The following is a 14,202-nucleotide window of genomic DNA, read 5'->3' as shown; positions in this document are numbered from 1 at the left end:
CAACTTCTAGTCATAAGACAAGTCAAATAAATGTATTTGCTGCAGATCCTAAAAGCTTAATCCAATCTTTGCAAAGTCAACAACGGCCTCTTTTGTTCATATAATCAATGTAATCACATTATTTATAACACAGCACTCACACTACATCTCAATAACTCACTGAGATTCTCGACGACGATGCAACCTCTTTTACCTTCTAAAACTCTAGAATTCAGCTTGCATAGCGCTTATGTAAATACTGTAATGTATGTGCATGACGTATTGTATTCCTGTTTTATCAGAAGGGCTTTTTAGGACCATCCTCACATGAGCCTCTCGACTTAGACTTAGGCTTAATTGTATATACTGTATATTCAATAGGCAGATATCATCATCAAATTGCATAGAAACCACACATTGCTTACAGGAACTAGAAGGATTTTAATCACAGTACACAATTGTATACTTAACACTTCAGAAAGCATGTTATTCATCTCTTTTTACAATTACACATACGCTTTTATGTTTGCTTCCACCGACACCCACATTCATTTGTGAGGACCAGGTTTGAGGTACATAACTTTCACTTGATGAAACACAGAGAGCACAACAGCTTCTTTTACTAAAAAAACAAACAGATTTTAGCTTCCTCTATTTACTTAATTTGTATTGAAATCCATACAAAAGTTGAATTATTCTTTCGGCGTCTAAAGCACAATTTTTTACAATTATAATTTCCTATCGCGCTTCTCTCGCCCAAATTCTGTATGCAATACAAAGTCCACCATTGAGGAGACACTAGCTGAGACTATCAAGATATCTCCTCGATTTTGATGGGGTAGAACTGCACTACTATCATTTATATGTCTGCTTTACGATGCAATAAATGCACTTAACGTCAAACTGTACCCACCTCCAAAATTGAACAACTTGTCGATGAAGATGTCAACGTTTCATCTGGTCTCTGCCGAGCTGACCCGAAAACAAAAGTAACACAACAGTGTCTGATGATGGCGTGTACGGAGTGCAACTTTTACCTGTAGCACATTTGAAAGAGGAGGTGATTAAAACACAACATTTAAGTAACATTTGTGTCTGTTATTTATTTCCATCTGGTGACTCACGATCACCAGCAGAGGGCAGGAGCGGCATGAGTGGCGTGCTGTGGTCAGTCCGATGTTCACAAGAACAACAGCACCGGCTCTCTTTAAGACCACTGTGTGAAGGGTGAAGCAAACTCGGTTTACAACGAAGAAAATATGTGTCTCTTTAAATTAATATCAGTCTTTAATGCCTCCATTATTTATATATACTCTCTATATATGTATACTAGTTCATGCCTTTAATTCAAATAAAAATAGATGGCAATGATTCAGCATGCAATCATATCTTAGACATACACATGCCTCCAGTTTTATTGCAACATTTTAGAGATGTCCCCCTTCCGGTTTCAAAACGGCATTGCCCTCATGCACAAAGCAGATCAATAATGGAAACGGTTTTAATGGGCCGGCCCGCACAAAGCCCCCTCCAGAACCTTTTGGATGAACTGGAATTCCAACTGTTTTTCAGCTACAGCATCCCCCTCCCTTGTGTTTTTGTTGCTAAATGTAAGCAAATGACCTGCAGTCAGGTTTCAATGTGTGTGATGTGTGTGGGGTGTCCGCATCGTTCTAGCGTTGGTGAAGCTAGACTGGGATGTTGTGTTAGCGTCGCACAACTTTATCAAATTTACATTGCAGGCGACAGGTCGGAGATAAGCCTCTTTGAATCGATCCAAACGTGCTACTTTAATCTGTACAAGTTATTCAGTACTGCACCCATGTGCCACTAATTCAGATTGGGCTTGTGCTGTATTCCCTACAGAAACCCATGTTATCACCAGCTCTGTTTGAACGTGATCATCTTTCCACCATCGTCTGCTGGTGATCTCACGGCTTGTCCTTTGGAAGCCTGACATCTCTTTCTTCTCTGGTTGATCTCACACGAGTTGTTCTGAATTGCCGCTACGTGTCTAATACAAATCCTGGATAACATCACCATCTGGTTATGGGTTTGTGGAAGGCAAATAAGGTAGCGTCCCACTTTGCATTTCTAACTGTCTCAGAATCTCGGAAGAAAAACGAATCAGCTTTAGTCTCATTTCCTTAGAGTTGCGTAAAAAACTATTGTCATTCTCTTGTGATGATCTCAATTACCATCACTGTTGCGCCAAAAAAGTGGCAATGTGATGGTTGAAGGCGTCAATGCGTCATCCCGCCAGAAGTCAGCCCCCCCATTGTCCTTCTCAGTATCAGCCATATTGGAAGGTGTCACTTTATGCCTGATGATTATTCACAGCCACCTGTCTCTCTCTCTCTGTCTCGGTCTCTGAGGAGGTTCCACAGGCTTCCCTGCATGCAGTTATTTTAGGAGGGTTAGAGAGAGTTCATCGTCTTCAATGTGTCTTCTCCACTGTTTTTATATCTGTGTGTTGAGGTTTTTGTTCATACCGATCAGCAGCGTAGAACATATTTGTGAGCCTCGGCCATATGAAGGGTCAGTCCGCAACTCTCTTTACGTCACATTATCTATTTACTGAGTGAAGCTTGAGTTTTCAGGAAAAAAAACATCATACTCACAAGACAAATGAGGAAAGACCATTGAAAAATCTGTGACTTAGAATGACAAAAGGTGAATGCATTCACATGCACTGACATTGACTTCATCTACAAAAAGTAGTTATTTGCTGCTCTTAACGTCATATACGCTGCTTCTTTAACTGGCTACTCCCGTTACACACAAAATTAAACCATTTTGAAACAATTTTAGCAAAAAAGCTGCTTTTTCTACAAATCCCCATTCTCTTTGGACAATTCTTTCAGCAGCGGCACCACAACACGGCTGAGTTTGCTAATTAAACATTAAAATCGTATCGCATGATATGCATTATCATCTCACAGCGATCACTTCAAATATTTGGGTGGGAGAAAGCGCGCTTGGTAAGATTTCTGTTGATGGAAATGAAAGACGAACAGCAATAGAAAACGCGTTTCATCACTGCATGACAGACACAACCTGTGAGAGTTATGCAACAACACATATCGGGCTGTAGAACACAGACAGATCCCAGCATGGGAGGTGAATCATTCGGGCTGTTTGTGAACACAGGCAAATTGGTTTGTCTCACTTGGGCAAAATGACTCTGATTGGCATCAGTAAGTCAATTAGCTAGTAGGCGGCCAGACACTGGGGAGGGAAGCTAATTTACTTTTATCTTTTAATTGTCATTGTCCAAACAATGACGTCCTCCTTCCATACAGTAATAACCCTCAGGGTGTGAAAGTCATTGTCTGGGTGTCCTGCCCTAGGCGGTGGGAGGGGGGGGGGTGTGATCCGCACAAGTCCTCTGGCTTGATCTGGGGGAGGGGCAGGGGGCCTCACACCATCCCAATGCCAGTCAACGCGGGGTTCTGTTATAGTGAGCACACTTCACGCTGTCGTTTGATCAGCCAATTTACTGAAACCAATCGTGGGGATTTTAAGAGGAAATGAACCACTTCAAACATCCTTGTCAAGAGATTTGCTACACGTTTTCCTATTTATTATAACAACTTTCATCATAACAACGCACAACTTGCTAAATCAGAGACAGGCAATTTCAGAAAAAACGTGGAAGAATTGTTTGTGAAAAAGATACAGAGTTCCAACTAATTAGTCAACTGCAGATCAGTCTATCAGTCCCATTGTTATGCTATTGATCGAGCCAGTCAATGATCTAATCAATCCTTTTGTAGCAGCATGTGACATCACCACCAGGTGACGAAACAGAAGTCTGCCGCCAGGGTAACTGACCGCCGCCGGCTTCTGTGTTTCATCCGCCCTAAACCACTCACATGTAACATGTAACATGTAACATGTAACTCCTCCTGCAATGTAACACTGTTTTTGGCACATCATATTTTTAGAAACCCATTTGTTTGTAACGCAGCTGCTCCTGTCACCATTCCCTTTGCTTTCTGGGTAAAGGGATGAGATCCCCTGTGGAATAGCGAGCTCCTATTGGCTGACGCCCGTCCGTATAAAGACCCAACGTGGTAAATGAAATCAGATCAACTGTGAGCATCCTTCCGAGAAGCAACCCGGGACGCTCCATCCCACTGGCAGGATTTCTGTGTTGAATTGATTCTCGACTTTCAACATTTTCTGCAACAACCACTGGTCCGTCACTGACACCATGAAGGAAAGGAGAAACAACCAGCCGCTGGTGGTGAGGTGCAAACTGGTGCTCGTGGGAGACGTACAATGCGGAAAAACGGCGATGTTGCAAGTCCTGGCGAAGGATTGTTATCCAGAGGTGAGCTGCTCCACTGTGGCTCCCGTTCGGGGAAATAGAATCAAGCGTTTGCACATTGATTTTTTTTTTCTGCAGTTGTTTTGATAATAAGAGCCCCGAGTTACCTCGTGAGGATTCAATGTGGCAGAGAGAGAGAAACGGTGCGCACGTTGCAGCGTGTTCATGCGCATTCTCATAGCACGTTGTTATTGATGTGCATTTACCGTAATACCGTAAGGAGCATCAGCTGTTTTAGCAGATAATCATAAATGGAATTGTATTCTTTACAGATGAATGATTATTTCATGTTCTACTGGTGCGTGCAATAGTCTGGAAACGAAACATTTCAGCCACAGTGCTTAATGCGATTAATGTAAAAATGTATTTGAATTGATTCATGTTTTTAACTAGATTCAGTTATCTTGAGCTGACAGACAATACGTCTCCCCACTAATGGCACCATGCTGTTTGTTGCTCTCCAGACCTACGTGCCCACGGTGTTTGAGAACTACACCGCCTGCCTGGAGCTGGAGGAGCAGCGAGTTGAACTCAGTCTGTGGGACACCTCAGGTACCTGATCACATTCTCTATTTCTTCCTGGCTTATCGTGGCCTGCCGTTCAGAGGGAGGGAGGGGGGGGGGGGGGATGTCAGACAGTGTATATGTAATGTCTGGCTCAGCTGCGTCTTATAATACCTCCATGATATTCTTTTTTTGGTGGCCGAACATGTCATTGTTAATAGCCCTGTTCATCTTCAGATAAAGAAGCCAGTATGATCGTGGTGTTTGATCACATGCTAATGGCCGGGCCACTTGTTGAGCTGCAGTCTCATCCATCTTTTCATTTGTAAATGCCAGATGATTAAATGTTAAATGTCCTTGCATATCACCTGATGCTTTTTGCACACGGCAAGATAAGGGTTTGAAAAACCCACTGGCGCATGTCTGCGCCTACTTTGTGTCACTGTAAACTCGGCACAGAGACGGGGATTATTCCGCTTCGCTGGTTGCTGCAGCTGACTTTGTGCATCATATGTTCATTTACACTAAGCGTGAAAAAGAGGGTCACTGTGTCAGTGTGGAGCTGCCCGGGGATCTGCCATTCGGTGTGTTGACCTGGATTCTGTAGTCGCGGGTCTGCAGCACCTGTTTGATTCCCTTCACGCTCGCTGCACAGCGATGTGCCTTTCAGCCCATCTATCCCTCTCCATCTAGTGCCAGATGTATTGAGTGCGTCACATTTGCTGAGCAAGTTGGATTGTGTATTTTTGTACATTCGGGAGTCTGTGAGCTCCAAATCTTTTACGTAACGGACCCACATATGCGGTATCCACTGTGTTTTCACTCATATCCCCCCGCCCCCCTCTCCCTCTCCCTTCACCATTATCCCAAAGCGTCAGGGGAAAAGTGAGTGTAATTCCCTCCCCAGACTAAATCCTGGTTTTTAATCCCAGACTGTGGACCTTTGGTCTGACCAGCAGGAATGTGATGATGTGCACACAGAAAGAGCTCCTGTTGCTGGAGCAGACGGACACGGGGCAGCTCAGAAACTCTGGTGACCTGCATTTGCCTCCATATGCTGCTGCGGGGGGTCACCCACCAGAACAGCATGATGCAGGGGATTAAGACTCTGAATAGGTCCACTGGGCCACCCCTTCTCACTGACCCAATGAGTTTGACATGGTCTCTCTTTCTTTTCTTCTCCATTCTTTCACTTATTTGCGCAGCTTTTCTGTTGCAGTTTGCTCTTTCTTCCCGCCCATCATTGGCTGTTCGATCCTTTTTTCCCTTTAGCCTCCCTGTTAGTCATGCACATTCTAATATTGCATCGGCTAGTTTGTGTCTGAAGTGCATTACAGGGAAACAATGAACACATTATGAAGTCGACCAACCGTACAGACAGTTGTCAAATAACGTATTAAATTGCCCGCCAGGCATCACATAAAGTAATTCATGGCGATGTGAATATTTTGATTTGCATCACGCTTTAGATTTGATTTAAGGACAGAATATTCACTCTCTTGTTCCAGTAAGGTGAAAACCAAAATCGCCCCTCCTCTATATCATTTATTATAGATGACTGTCATGTATCTGGTGTCAGGCCGCAGGTAGTGGACGACACCCCCGGGGGCTATTTGTTGGCCACAGCGTACAGCTTCTTCTTCATGGTGTAATTTGGTCTAATTGTGTGGAGCTGTGCTGTCTCTGCCTCACCAAGCTGAGAGGGTGTTCTCATTATTGTGACTCCCCTTCATCGATCGGACTGACCTCATCACTACCTACACATGGCGGGCAGCTCCTTCTCCCAGCCCGGCAATGGATTTACAGGCTAAAATCAATCCACCAGTTTTAATCAGCCTGGTCCGATTGTACATGGGGGGGCAGACAAAGAGGAGAAGGCTCATGGATAGTGAATAATGAAACTTGTTGTGATTTCGAATGGGAATATATTTCAGGTTGAATGGTTTGCTGATAAGGATTTTGCATTTCAGAAGACATAGACTTGAATCATTTACTGTATGATTAATGACTGAGACTGATTGGTAATGAACTCAATATCCATTTAAGCAGATGAAACCATCTGTATGATTGTAAAGGAGAGGCATTGTTAATATGCAATAATCATGTTAATGGATTACCATGATATATGTCTACTAACAATTTAATGTTAGAATGGAAATTTGAAAAGACGGATAGTATTTATGGCGTAATGGCTTGCTATTAGTCATTTAGAGTCTATTTTAAGTTTCACACCGTTTTATTGCCATTTTTCCATTGTGAGATTAAATGATTAAACAATGCATCAAATCACTTAATTGACTCACTTAATAGCAGTTTGTTATTCATTGGAATGAAGGTGGAGCTCTAGGCTGATCACACTGATTCTTACTGGGACAAACATTTACCCCTGAGGCTCCGATTGTTGCTTCATGAAAGATAGCGAGCAGAATAGTCTTCAAATGTAATTTGTGTCGTAGCTTTACATTTTTCAAACCATCTACTGTTTGAGCCAACTTCAAAATCCAGAATGGGATGAGCTTTGACAGTGTCAAGTTACAAAGTGAAGCTTGTTACCAGCTCGACGTGGCGATGCTTGGGAACAAAGGGCCATCCTGCCTCTCCCTGCAGGGGTCCTCAGCAGTGATTCTGACTTGCTTTGGCATGTGAAACCAGGGAACAACTGTCTGACGCAATGTGGTGTGTTTTCGGGCCCGTCTGTGAAGTCCATAGTTATCAGCTGCGGCAGCGGCTCAGCTCCCCACTCGGGTGAGTGTGGGTGGAAGGGCAGGGCTACTCTCATCTCCAAATCTGTGAGTCATCCCATCGCCGGATCATTACTCTGTCTGACCCCTGCATTGTCACTCTACAGGAGCGCGCTAGTGTTGAAGATATGGCTATGTTTCCCAGTCGATTCAGCACACATCTCCGCCTCACTCATGCACATGCAGAAAAAGCAGACCCTCCCCTCCCCCTTCCTGAACGCTCAAACACAAGGCCCGGCGTTTACGTCTCTGCTCTGGCCCAATTTGCTTCCCCACACTTTGCTCTGGGCACCGCACCATTTGAGACGGATGCAGTTGAGCTCGGCAGCGGGAGTTTGGTTAATGCTCTTTTCTTCTCCTTTCATTCCCCGGTTAGTCAGCCCCACTCCCGTGTTTCATGCCTCAGAAGCCCTCCATCTGTTGTCATGGCGTGCGGTATTGCAGCATTTGTAGCAGACTCTATATGTGGAGGGAAGGAAGAGAGGGAGAGCGACAGGGACTGGTGCTCTGTGATATCAGACTGCAGGGGGTGAAGGATTAATGGCGTAGGAGGGCTTGATCTACCTCAGTAGGCTGCACTCCTGCTTTTTCTCAATACAATAGAAACAACTCTTTTTTTTCCAGGATTACACACTGGGTCCTGGAGTGCCTGGAAAGGGCCTTTCAGGCGGCTGCTCTATCCAATAAGCATGCTGAGGAACTAAATATACCAATGTTTTTTCGAATAATATTAACTCCGTTTCTTCTTATTTCATTCCTTCGGAGAAAGAATGTCCATTGAATCCTGTATCCTTTATACAAAATTGGATTTCTTTGAAGAAAAAAAACCCCCCTAGACATTCCCTCGATCTCCCCCCCACCCTCTTGACAGGGTAACCAATTTGTCAGCTTTAATTTCAGTGGCTCTTCGACCCTCTGTTCAGCTCTCCATCGATTTCGGCATTTAGATCAGTGGCCATTTTAATGCAGAATCACACCAGGATCTTGGCTGTGGGATAACCTCCTGAGGGTAATTGATAGGATTTATAGCGCTGTGCCTCTGATGCTCCCATGAGACACAGAGAGTCCCCACAAAAACACACACACACACACACACACATTCATCCCGGTGCTGCTAATCGTTCTGATTTTAATATGTGTCGATTTTCACAGTCAGCAAAGGCAAAGTTGAGCGTGTCCCAAAGTGTAAACGGTGTTGGGGCAATGATGTAATTTGCATTCTCAGGGTGTGGCGTCTGTAAAAATCCAGCCGCAGTAAATCATTTAGTTTAATCCCACTGTTCCGGTTAATTTGCTATTTAACACTAAATCATTTTGTTCTATCCAAATGCTTAAAAACAGAGTTTTAATACAACAAGTCCCTTTGTTCCACTGCTGCAATGTTTACTTTCTTCACAACATTGAGCCCTAAAGGAATCTCATGGCAGCTTATCATTATTCCACTCACAGCACCTGGCAGCTGGCAAATTCAGTTTTACCCTTTGATAATGTGGAAAATCATTAAGTATTCATGAACCTGAACCTGTATGCACACATCCATGTTGTGTGTGCCTGTTCATATGTTTCCTTCTCATGCATTGTTTTCTTTGCTGTAAATCAATTAGGATGGTTGTGTAATATTAACAGCCGAGTAATTACACAGACTACCGTTGTTATCTTGAGGCTACAAGAGCAGCGCTGAATCCCTTTTGGGATTCACACCGAGCCCAAAGTAAACGCATTAATCCCATCGAGCTGCTTCTCTCCCGTTTCATCTGATCAAAGACGTCTGGCGTCTGCCAAATTTTAAATATTGAGTTTGTGTCATTAGGTCTCGTCTTGTAAGTCTTTGTCTGTGTCCCCCAACTCTGTCGCCGGGCAGAGGAATGTCCCCAACAGGAGGTTGGGTGGGCAGTTTGCGGTGTAGAGTGATTGATTGGCAGTTAAAGCAAGCCTTTATGTAGAGGTGGGAGGAATGCCTGATGTAGATGGTGGATTCCAAGGCTGTTGCTGTGGTAACAGAGGGGCTGAAGGTATTGCGCGGCGAGGATTTTCTTTCGGTGGGGGGGGGGAGGTTGGTTTACTTAAGGATTCTGAGCATGAGTGGGAGCGTCTGCCTGCCCCGAGCCCACCGTTCCCCTTGCGTAATCTACTGCAAGAGAAGATCAATGAGGATTTAGTGCTGGATTGTCGTCTTCTCTCACTCTGATATGCCAGCAGAGGGTAGAGGAGCACAGGGGAGAGCCGTTTTAGGGACAGCGACGTGAGGCTCGGCCCGGGACATCTCATTCAACCTCTTTGCACCGACCAAACGCCTTTTGCTACAGCGATACAATTCCGGAAACAATATCCAGTTAAAGGAAAATAGTCTTGTTCACTAATTCAGTTTTAATATTTTACAAAGCAAATATAGTCCAGATCTGTGTGCCTCTTAAATTAAAATATGCCTTTTAATGTGGCACCAGAAATGATTGAGCCTCAAGTTGTTAAAATATCACAATGGCCTCTTGTATTTAAACACACAATAATAAGTTAGAAATAAACAAAGTGTAGGTGTGTGATAACATCCAACCATGAAAGTCACCCTTTGGCAAGATTTCAAAATGGCTCCAGTGCAAGACTCCTCTGAAACGTTGGTTTCACATATCAGTAACATCCAGCAATACATTCATTCTGCGTCAAAGGTGCTGCACCCAAGCTGTTGATTCAAAATTTTTCTGGTAATTTATCCACATGTTTGATTTATATTTTTCCCGCCAGGTTCTCCGTACTATGATAACGTACGGCCCCTGTGCTACAGTGACTCGGATGCCGTCTTGCTGTGTTTCGACATGAGCCGTCCTGACACCGTGGACAGCAGTTTGAAGAAGGTAATGGCTCCAGTACTTTAAGCTTCAAAGAAATGTTCAATGTTTCAGCAGAATAAGCCTCACGACAGGGAATCATTTACTGCACACTGTGGCAAAATGGCTCCACTGAACTGAGTGTCCCTTTCTGTCCACAGTGGAAAACTGAGATCCTTGACTTCTGTCCGAGCACACGGATCCTGCTCATTGGCTGTAAGACCGACCTGCGCACAGATGTGTGCACGCTGATGGAGCTGTCCAATCAGAAACAGACTCCCATTACCTATGAGCAGGTGAGACCAAACATGTGTATGAAAATAGTAGTAATAGTTGCTGAACTTTTCATTTTCATTACCTCGTACCCATGGATTATATATTATTTTTGGTAATATAACTTATTTAAAACGTTGTGTTTTGTCTTTTAATGATGACAAAGGGCTTTCAGGGCATTTCTCCCTGAAGTCCACATGACACGGTGACCCCGGTGCAAATAGAAAACAATGAATATGTTTTAAAGGGCAGTATGAGAAACCCCCTTCATCAATTACCACAATCATTGCAGGGATCTGCTATGGCCAAGCAGCTGGGTGCGGAAGTCTACCTGGAGTGCTCGGCGTTCACCTCGGAGAAAAGCATCCACAGCGTGTTCCGCACCGCAGCGATGGCCTGCATCAACAAGCTGCAGGCCCTCCCCAAGCCCAGCCCCACCCGCCGCCTCTCCAAAAGACTCCTCCACCTGCCCAGCAAGTCGGATTTGCTCTCCTCCACCTTCAAGAAGGAGAAGTCCAAGAGCTGCTCGGTCATGTGAGTGAAGACCTGCTGGGTTACGGTCCTCACATGCAGCCCCCAGCCCCTGCCTCTTTGGTCTCGGGGAAGGGGGGGTGGGCACGATGGTTTTATCAGGGTTTCCTGCTGAATCCTTCCCTCACCCCCCCAGACACCAAACACCCCTCAGAAGAAGTGGACACCTTGCTGTCCACTTGCTCCTGAACCTTTTAGCGCACATCCATCCGTTTTTCCCACTATTGTTTCTCTTGCTTTCGGAGAAACAGTATCAGTCAACAATTTTTCATCAAGCTATAATTGTTTTCACCTGTAAACAATATGCAACTACAACGGTGTTACATCTGTATGATTTGAATATCCCCAGGCACATATTGCTTTTGTCCAAATTGGAAATGTGCAACGTGTGACGTTTAATCTTGTGATGTAAATGCCTCTCAGACAATTCAATGGATATTTTTCTAAGTACCAAAATAAATCTCGCATGAAGCCGTCAGGAATTAGCAGCATCCTGTACATCCCTCTCAGTAAGGTGTGTGTGTGAGAGGAGTGAAATAGCGTGTTGCCGGTTGTCCCCGTTGAGGACTGTGAAAGCTCAGAGAGGTGAAGGGAGTTGTGGGGGCAAAGCACAAGGAGAGCTGTTCCACAGTGAGCCGCCCCGCGGGTGTCGTCTCTCTGAGGGGACGAGAGCAGGGGGGAGCGCCGTGAGCGCAGGCCGCTGTGCGGACCGCAGTCTAGAGACCATTTCAACCTGCATGGATTGTTGATGCATGGTTGTGCAGCTCTGGCTAGCGCCGCTACGCAGGCTTTTAGTGCTGAAGAGGCTCTGTGTATACAACACGACTGCAGAAACGGGGGGCAGCGCATTCGCAAAAAAAGTGTTCAGTCGAGCTTTGGGTGTTTCTGCTGCGTAGTGTCTCTGCTGTCACAGCTGAAGTTTATTTTGAAATTCTGTTTGGATAATAGGACAGAAACAATGATGAGAAAAGGAGCTTTTATGTCAAAATGATGAAGTTGCGTGATATTAATTAAGCTGTGGCAGGTTAACGTGTTATGAGGCATTTTTAAAAGCATGATGATAACACTAACACAGTCAGGCTGACTGCGAATGGGAAAACATCTGGTGTGACGTTTCAAATATTTTCCCAAAAAGATTTGTAGCATTGCAACAGTTTTTCAACGATTGACAAATGTATGCAGTTTTGAAAAAGGCCTTTCATATCCCAGAAGTCAATGAGATTTTTCACCACTGTACTACGTCTGTGGATTTCTCTCGTTTGCAACAATCCGATGTAGCACTCCCAACCTGACTCTACTCCAAGATGACTAGCTTTGTGTGGTAAACTCTAGTTAATCCATTGACCTTAGATACGCAGCACTTACTGTAGGTTACAATGACTACTAAGCAAAAATTGTGCCCTTTTTAGTGTTTACAGCTTCATGGTTATGTGTGTGCAGCATTGATCTCTTTGCTTCTAACCATAAAGCGCTACAGATTTAAGTCTGTGATTCAAGATAATCCGTTTGGCAATAAATATGCAGCTTTGTAGTTACTTTCATTCCATTGTGCTCCGTGGACATCCATGTTATAGACTAAAACCCTCTCTGCTGTAAAAAGAGGCTGCAGCTCTCTGTCAGTCACTCACAGAGATGTTAGAATAGGCTATCAATTTTACCAAATAATAATAAAAAAGCATTGAAGGAGCAGGACTTAAACTTGAGTGAGTTAACAATATATACTTCTAAAATGATAAATCTATACATCATCTTGGGCTCAAAGGGCTAGTTTGTGAAGGTGAAAAAGAGATAATGGGAGGTAAACAAGTAATCAAAATGCACAGGCTGGCCCTGTCCAAAGAAAGCTATTTTTCCATTCTTTTTTCATTTGGTTATTGTGTCTTTTGTTTTAAATTGGGGGTATTTAAAGACATGATGTGAGTGTTGTTTGTGGAAATATCTCTCAGAGATGGTTGTTGCATTTTCATGGGGCTGTGGACTGTCCCCTGTAGGAGGAGGAACATAAAGGGGTGATTTGCACAAAGGCTTCCAGTTCATGTTCAAACTCCAAATTCCTTAGCATTGCCTAGCAACAATTCAGCATAGACTGGCTAATAGGTTGGTCGTGTGGACAGAGAGGGTTGACATCCCCACGTCCATTATTGCAGCGTCCGTTATGCATTTAATGCCAGGCTTGTTAAAAAAAAAAAAAAAAAAAAACATTTCTTGATATTTTTCCTTGGGTTAGGGAGTTGATGCCGGGCCTTCTGAAGATGGTTAAGGTGGGCGGTAATATGCAGCCTTTGTGTTTTAGTCAGTGTGTGGTACAATGGTGCAGTCAAACTCCTAAGCATGTCCTATTAAAGTTGTATGATTGTACATATTGTCTGTTGTTTTATAATTATTGTAAGACATCTTCAAGAATGTCAAATTAAAATTGTTGTTGATGTGAAAATTTAATTGGTAGCAATTTTTTGCCTTTTTTATTGACATGTACATTTGTTTCAAATCTATTTTGGAAATTTGACTTTTTTTTCCTTTTTTTGATTTTTTGTTGCTGTGTTAAATAAAGCTTGCCTTGTACGGCTCCCTCAAAATTGTGTTTCACTGCCATTTAAAATGTAAATTGATGACAAATTCGGACAGAAATGTCACTCACTCACTGATGATATTCTTTATGGTAATATATTAGATTCACAGTGTTGTCCAAAATGATCTGAATAAGAATTTAAGTAGTTAATCAAGATTCCTCATAAACCCGCCAGCTGTTAGTATAATTAACTCTTTGTGTACATCCACTGTTAAGTTCAGAGTTAAGTGAACCCAGAAAACAGCATGCAGACTCTAAACACTGATAAAAAGGTTTACTACAAACCTTGTTTTTCTGAACAGAGATAATGACAAACATCCATGGGGGAGGGTAAGTGTTCCTAGGATGATCCGCTGCCTGATCAGACGTGAACGGGGGCTCAGATCAACGCACAGAGCAGGCAGACAGGGGATTGGAAATCCTGAACACCTGACAGGCAGGCAGAGATCT

General features: G+C 43.7%; 1 protein-coding gene across 1 annotated transcript; it reads left to right on the top strand.

The window, feature by feature from the left end:
• The first annotated feature begins 4,057 nt into the window (after positions 1-4,057).
• Positions 4,058-13,741, top strand: rnd1b (Rho family GTPase 1b). Its single transcript, XM_037478769.2, has 5 exons — positions 4,058-4,315; positions 4,777-4,864; positions 10,297-10,406; positions 10,541-10,675; positions 10,945-13,741. The coding sequence occupies exons 1-5, from the start codon at positions 4,196-4,198 to the stop codon at positions 11,188-11,190; spliced, it is 699 nt and encodes a 232-aa protein (XP_037334666.2). The 5' UTR covers positions 4,058-4,195; the 3' UTR covers positions 11,191-13,741.
• The last annotated feature ends 461 nt before the right edge of the window (positions 13,742-14,202 follow it).

The sequence above is a fragment of the Pungitius pungitius genome, chromosome 1 (assembly GCF_949316345.1).
Source record: "Pungitius pungitius chromosome 1, fPunPun2.1, whole genome shotgun sequence".
Lineage (NCBI taxonomy): Eukaryota > Metazoa > Chordata > Actinopteri > Perciformes > Gasterosteidae > Pungitius > Pungitius pungitius.
The sequence above is the reverse complement of the archived record's forward strand: the minus strand, read 5'-3'. Positions and strand labels throughout refer to the sequence as shown.